We start from the raw sequence: 7,897 nt of genomic DNA, 5'->3' as shown, positions 1-7,897 counted from the left end.
ATAGCTGATGAATAACAGGAATGTATATTATTTATAATTTATTAATATATTTGATTTGAGATTTTTTTATAATTCAATTTGAAACGAGAGACGGCAAATCAATATGTCAAGCAATCTGGGATCTAATTATGACAGCTGAACAGTGTACCACTCGTTGCTTGTGTAAAAAGATATGCTCAGGCTTTATTAATCTAAATTTGGCGCTGTTTACGCCCAAAGAAATTTAAGACAACTCATGTGTATTCAACTAATTTCATAATTTTATAAATACATTTTTGAAATATTATTCTGTAAAGCGCTAAGGCCGCACATGAGAACCACTGGTATAGACCCTTCTCAACGTTTTTCAAAAATGTCTCTTTTATAGTAAAGTTATTAATAAAACTACGTATATTTACAATATTATATTTTATTTGCAATAAAATAATATAGGTAGCATAAGTATTTCATTTATAATATAGTTAAATTGCAATGTATGTATACAATAGAAAAACTATCACAATATATGCTATGAATATTAGTATATTGTTTGTTTTGGAAATAAGTGTTTATAATACTTATCAATATCATATTTATTTACTGAACATGGTATCTTCAATATAAAATTACTATGCCAAAAGAGCGTAAGGATGTGAAAATAAGTAACTTTTGGTGTCAAATTGCTTAGAGTTTCATTTGTTACATCCTAGTTAGCAAGATCTATCTTATACAACAGGGGAAAAAAGTTACGCGGAAGTTATTTCTTATTTTAATGTGTGATTTTGCTATATCTGTTTATTTACTTAATATATGATGGCACATATTTAAAATGAAAGTCTGTTGAAGAAGTATAAAACAATGTTATATTATTTAACCATACAGACATATCAAAATTAATAAGAAGACGATCACCATAGAATACAAAAAAAAATGTGTAACTAACGTCTTAACCAAACAAGCTACAAAAGACAGGTTCAAGGTTCTAAAACAGTGGAAGGTAAGCACCATTTTTCGACCAATCGCCACTTTATCAAGAGAAAATATCTAAAGTGACACTCAATGGTGTTTTTATATTAATAATAATTGTATTAATGTAATAAATAATATAAGAGACACTAATTAGTTTATGTTATAAGGTCCTATTGAATAAAGTTAATTCATTATCACAATAATTTCATTTATAAAAGGATCCATAATCACAAAGGCGCTGTGTGTAGGCTTATTAGAGATTTGACTCATTCGAATCCGTGGCGCCTCCGCTCATTCTGAAACGAAAAGAGTTTAATCAATCAACTGTTTAATAATCCACAGATATACAGGTAATTATTCTACTGCAGGCAACATAATATTACTATAATGGTCAATAAGGACTTTGACTACGGTATGTATTTCCAGAATACCAGTTTTCGAATGTGGAAATCTTGGGATTGAAATTTTTGATTGAAAATAAAATTCTTTACTTCTACAGTTAAAATAATTTAAAGTTACATATTATATACAGTACACTCTCAGTAATCCGCCGCTCGATTATCCGACAACTACTATAATCCGCCGTTAGTTTTACTAGTTGAATGCCCAAAATCAAGCTCTATAATTCGCCGGTATTCGATTGTCAAATTCAGTAGTCCGCCGTGTACAAGTATGCAACGCGGATGAGAAGAGGTTATTTTGGAAACTTCTCCTTCGTAAAACCAGTGACGTCCCGTGGGGGTAGGCAGATTGAGCGCCGCTTGGGGGCGGCAGTTACTCGAAGGGCGGCAAATCGAGATTTGGTATACTTATAGAAATAGCTAAAAATATTTTGTTTACATGTTGTACCTACCTACAATATTAGCTTTGTAAAAATGGTGTGGAAATTACAAATCTGTGTATTGCTAAATGGTACAAACCAAATGTGTCAGAAATATCAACCAAATACGACATCAGACTTTGATGATTTGGGTAAGTAAGTGTCTAACTTAATTATATTTATTTGCTTTTTTCATCTAAATTTAATTTTGTATGCTTTATTGGTGTATATTTTGTTAGTAATATATCAATACAACACATTTTTTAGATACTGGAGTTATGAAAGGGTGATAAAAAATACTGTATAAAAAATGGGGCGGCTTTTTGGTGCTGCTTAGGGGCGGCATTTTGCCTAGGGATGTCACTGCGTAAAATGTATGTTCATCGCGAAGAAGGTAATGCACCAGGGAAGAAAGTGCCCAAGGACCGCATCACAATAAAATTATGCCGTGCTTCAATGCAACCGGGACACACAAGCTGAAGCTTTTGGTCATAGGGAAAGCTAGGAATCCTAAGCCATTCAAAAATATCTGCCTCACTGAACAACTGGTTGTGTCAAGTGATTTACTGTTTAATATTTAGTTAATAAACTTAGTTTATAAATATGTATAATTTAGTAAATACTTGATTTTGATTATAAATAATTACAAGATAGAAGAACTTTTTATATACAACGTTTTTAAATTTTCTGTTGACTCATGACTCATGTTCACTCAACTTGACTAGACTAGCTTAAACGATCAAAAAAATTTGTACTTGATAGAAATACTGAATAATGAAATGTCATTTCATATTGATTTCCATAGTAACGCACGTATATATTATTTATTAATAATTTAGTTGCTAGGACCCCCTAGCAACCAATAATGGTATCGAAATAACTTTTCATACAAAACAGAATTAACTGAAAATTAATTCAGTTCTACTTAAAGATGGCTAAAAGTATTAAAAAAATGCATTGGCATCGTGTTCTGATATATTCTAAAAGTTTCAAATGTCTAGCTAGTCGGGAAGTTAGTTAAAAATCGATTGCAAGATTTGTACCGGACAAATAAGAATACGATATAAGAAAAACGTTGTAATAATAAAACCGTAATTTGCTAGTATAAATTTCTCAAAAAAAAACTATTTTTACGAAATGCCTGTTTTAATAATTTTTACCATATTTTGTACGTATGCACTATAATCCGCCCCTTTCACTAATTGGACACTTTTCTGGTTTTTGGGGTGGCGGATTACTGAGAGAGTATTGTATTATGTTTTTTATAAGTTTCTAGGTTCAAATATAATATAAATGTTACCTTATAGTTGATTGGTCCTTTACATGCGTTTCCGGCAGCGACATAATTATTTCTTCATCCGAGTACAAATCGTAGAGATCTCCGTCCCTGGAAAATCCTAAATTCTGGCGGCCCATTTCTCCAGAATCAACTAAAATGATATACAATACTTAAATCAAAACAAACACTTATACATTCGATGCAAATAAATATTTTTTCCAACTTTCATACCACACTATACATTTGCTAACACTTCAATACTGATAAGTAGGGAATCCAATCCCGAGCCAAAATTCTGATCCCGGGATTTCGGTATTACAATTTGACAATTGGGATTGGGATTTTTTTCCATTGTTAATATAAAATTTTTATATTTACAAATAACATTGATAAAATCGGTCAAAAATAAATCTAGTATAATTTATACTATTTAAGACATTTATTGTTAATATTGTATACGTTAAATCTTGGAAAAACACAAGTTTAATGGAGTAAATAATATTGTAATATAAATAATAATGTGAATTTAATATGAGATTGCTATTTCTGATAGTAAAGACATAATGAATAGATCAGCGAGATTTAAAATAGTATAGCAAATAATCATGGCGTACTTATGGCCTTTCTGCTTCATAAATCTAATTAGTCAGCCAAATATGAAACTGCCGTAAAACGTATGATATCATGGTGGAATTACTTTGTTAAAAGTGCGAAGCATTGTTTTTTTACCAATCTTTCTCATTTTTAATAATCTATGTGAAAAAATAAAATGAATCGGCAACCTACACATCAAACTTCATTCAAACTCAGTTTATTTCTAATGTAGTTATTTTGTATTAAAAGTATTTTTTCTGTTATATTTTCCATAAAAAATGATAAAAAAATCAATCCCGAAATCCCGGGATTATGTTTATCAATCCCGGGATTCATAGGTATCGAAAATAGCCCGGGATTGGATTACCTACTCATAAGTATGTGATAGGTCACATCTAAATATGGTATGTAAGATGAAAGTACTTAATGATGGTTCATTGCACAAACAACTCATTTCATATCGAAGTTCTGCCCATGGAAAATAAATCTAATGTTGACATTTTGTTTACATATTCAATTTTTACGTGATTGTTCATTTAAATATTAATGCTTCACCATCCATTCATAACAAATAATCTTTCATGGATTATCTTGACAAAATTTCCACGTCTAATAGGTAATTAATGTGGACGATGAAACTGTGAAATTTTTTTATAAATGAAACATAAAACAAATTCAATCATTAGTCTTAGTAACCTTTTCCGGCTACACTTTCATATTATATTATAGACTCTGTCTATCAGTGGCGAGGAGTGGAAGTAGGGTGTTAAGATTTAACATAAATAGTGCACACTAAACTTTGTCAGTCATATTTATTTATATTCATTGAACTAAGGATACAATTTGCAGATGGTACTAGTTCGTTTTTTTTTAATTTAAGTAAACCCTGCCTAAACCGAACCATAATAGTTTAGGTATGTTATAGCCTATGGGCGATCCGACAAAAATAGTGCACAATTTTTCAGTCATATTTGTTTGTTTTCGTTGAATTAAGAGGACATAATGTGTCGCTAAATTTCAAAACCCGCTAAGTATAACACTTTCATTACCAACATATTTTGAGAAATTCATTAAAAACTTTTTGAACTAAAGAGGTTTTTGAATGTTACACATAGGGAGAATTGATAGACGCATTGATTTTGTTTCATAAATGACAGTCAATCGTAGCGGATTTTGAAAACGAATCCATTGAATTACTTGAAAAAAGTGATATAGCTGATTTTGGAATTTAGCTACACATATACAGATGGTGTTGGTTCTTCTTCTTGGTCGTACACTCATGGCTGAGGATCGTGACCACATTTGAATTTCATCATCCTTTGAGCGACCAAGACTTTCCATCCTTCTCTATCTTCCGCTTCTCTCAGGGCAGAAAGGATGGTGACCCCGGTCAGCTCTTTCACTTGGTCGCTCCAGCGCGCAGACGCTCTTTCTCTGCTTCGCCTTCCCTGGAGGCCACCTAAAACCACCAGTCTCTCCAGGTAGTCCGGTCCGCGTCTGACAATAGTCCAAAAAACAGCAGAATTCGTCTCAGACATATTGTCGAGAGCCGTTCCTTTATCTGCAGTCTCTGTATGATTGACTGGTTTGTCCTGTGCTCCGTTCAAGAAATACGAAGCATTCGGCGCCAACACCACATCCCAAAGGCATCAATTGCCTTCCGTTTCCTTGCCTTCAGGGTCCACGACTCGTGTTGGTTAGTCTGTTTAAAATTCATTAAGCCCTGCCTAACCAAACCATAATAAATAACAAATATTCTGCTATCTTAAGTTATGTACTTATCGTTTAATGGCATATTTTTTTTTTTTAAATATTTTTTTGACTATTATCTACTATGGCTTGAATTAGGCAGGGTTTAATTGAATTTTGAAAACTAACAAACACTATCTAGTATCTACAAATTGTAGTCTTAGTTCAATGAAAACAAATACGTTTTTGACAGTTAAAGTTTAGTGTGCGCTATTTATGTCGGATCTTAACAGCTTACCTCCACCCTTCGCTGCTAGTCTATAATATAGAGCAGAATTTCATAAATATCTTTGTTATGAACTGTGATAATATAGTATAAATAGATATTTATTGTTTTTTTTTTCCAGCAAAGAAAGAAAACCAACACAAATATAAATGAACTCACATTGTGAAGGATTTTCTTGGGAGTATCGTGGAGGTAGGTCTTCATCATACCAATATTTGTCATCAGCATAAGAGTCCATGCCAAAGATGGGAGGCACAGGCTGGTGAGGAGTAGGGAAGAATGAGGCCACGCTGTCTTTTTTGTTAGACACCAAGCTGTCACGCATGCTTGATTTACTGGAATAGAATAACAAGTAAAGTGATTAAATAAATAATAAAACATAAAAATCTGTATGATATCGACGCAAATGTAAAAAACAAATTACGGCAAAATTCGAATTATAGCTTGATTTGAGAAAATGATATCTGATCTACGTTCTGCACCCTAGCCCCAGAAACAACAATAACTCAATGAACATTTGAGTTATTGTTGATATAAATAAAAAGGATTTCAAGTTATACACATTTATATTTTTATAAAACTCGATGTTTTTAAAAATAAATATTAAAAATATTAAAACGATGAATAGTCAAAAATCGAAACGTTAAAAAATTGAAAACTTAATAAACTAAATTTTAATAATACATTTGACCATAAAATATAATGTAATAATAAGATGGGACCCTGCAACAAATTCACATTTTTTACAATTATTGTAAGTATATCTTTGACTTAAAAAAAATCTTTTTAATGTTTTCAGATACATATTTATTAATCAATGCAGCTGAAATTGTAAATTATCAAAAAAATATCTCAAATTGCAAGCTTCGTATTTTTCTGCTGGTACTCCAGTCTACTTTTAATATTTATTTTCTTCAGCAGTTTGTTAAAATGTTAACAAACTAATAATTATCAACAAAATACATTACAAATAGACAAAAATGTGTGATTCCTAAATACGATTAAAAACAAATGAATTACTATTGTCTATAGTAATGTATAATATATTGACATATCATTATTTTATTTTATAAGATTCTAAATTCAAATATCATTTGTATGGAACCATATGGAACTTTTGTTGTTTTCACTAGACATCGAAAAAAACATGAAATTTGCAAACTTCAATATTTGTTGCAAAAAAAAAATCCCACTATTTTTGGGACCCGGGGCTTTTATTCAAGCCATCAACCACCAAAATCAGTTCAGTGGTTTTTCCAGAATTTCGCATAGTGTACATAAATGAAGGCGTCCCTCGGAAAGGAGTTAATCGCAAAGTTGCAAAAACAAAATTGTTCAGGAGAGGATAAAAACGTTTTATTCGATCATACGGACTTTTGGAGTATATCTGTGATAATACTTATGTTCATGAAAACACTCTTTTTCATTGACAATTTTTTGTCAAAAAAGTCATATAAACCCCTCTTCTACGGTAAGCATTTTAGTATTACTAATATCCAATGACATTAATGTCATAAATAATGTCATTGTTAATATCTCAAAAACTGTTGCAGATAAAATAATAAAACTTCCCAATAACGTGAGCAATGCTATATAGACCCGTTTTACACTTTTTGACATGATGTATTATGTAGACCCAATTGTAGACCCCTTTTCGGGGGACGCCTTCAAATATAGAATAAATTAGGTACCTGACATATTCATAGAAAAAGCCATATCTCCAAACCAAGAAGATTATCAACAGGAAGAATAAAATAACTCCAATGGAAATTCCGACCCATACTGTAACAATATGGGCATCGTCTGGAAGTGGATATACCTGAAATAAAACCACATTTACTTATAAAAATCATATTTAGTAAAAAATAATTATGCTGTCCGTAATCAAATAAACATTGTATAAAACCATGCACAAAATATGTACTGACAAACAAGCAAATGTGGTAGGTTTTTCTTTATGGATTGTCCAAACCACATTTAATTAGCTTGCAATGTTTGCAGGTGTGAACTTGTGTCGAGCTTTAAACAAATGATTGTGCACATGTCTTCCTCTGTATCAAACTGATATTTTTATTTAGAAGAGTGACAATTGTTAATAATTTCTCTCTGTAATCCATGAAAAGAAACAACAATGGTAAATTTTATAAAATTTATCATCAAATACTATCATTATTACGGTGGTTTGGATTGACCAAACGAAAAAGCTCAGAAACCTCTACCCATCTCAAAATTAATAATTTTGCACATATAAATGAATTTACCACAAATACCTATTATATTA

At 31.2% G+C, this 7,897-nt stretch overlaps 1 protein-coding gene across 1 annotated transcript in view; it reads right to left on the bottom strand.

Annotated features, from left to right (window-relative positions):
• Positions 1-417: 417 nt before the first annotated feature.
• Positions 418-7,897, bottom strand: part of LOC147075263 (uncharacterized) — a 32,905-nt gene continuing 25,425 nt past the window's right edge. The window contains exons 6-9 of the mRNA XM_085942786.1: positions 7,308-7,435; positions 5,776-5,951; positions 3,069-3,198; positions 418-1,244 (exon numbers count right to left, since the gene is read on the bottom strand). Coding sequence (XP_085798912.1) covers positions 1,202-1,244; positions 3,069-3,198; positions 5,776-5,951; positions 7,308-7,435 — 477 coding nt within the window. The 3' untranslated portion in view covers positions 418-1,201. The remainder of the gene's footprint in view (positions 1,245-3,068; positions 3,199-5,775; positions 5,952-7,307; positions 7,436-7,897) is intronic.

The sequence above is a fragment of the Rhyacophila brunnea genome, unplaced genomic scaffold (genome assembly GCF_057557595.1).
Source record: "Rhyacophila brunnea isolate RB1 unplaced genomic scaffold, BYU_Rbru_1.0 scaffold_15, whole genome shotgun sequence".
Lineage (NCBI taxonomy): Eukaryota > Metazoa > Arthropoda > Insecta > Trichoptera > Rhyacophilidae > Rhyacophila > Rhyacophila brunnea.
This window is presented reverse-complemented; position numbering and strand designations above follow the sequence as displayed.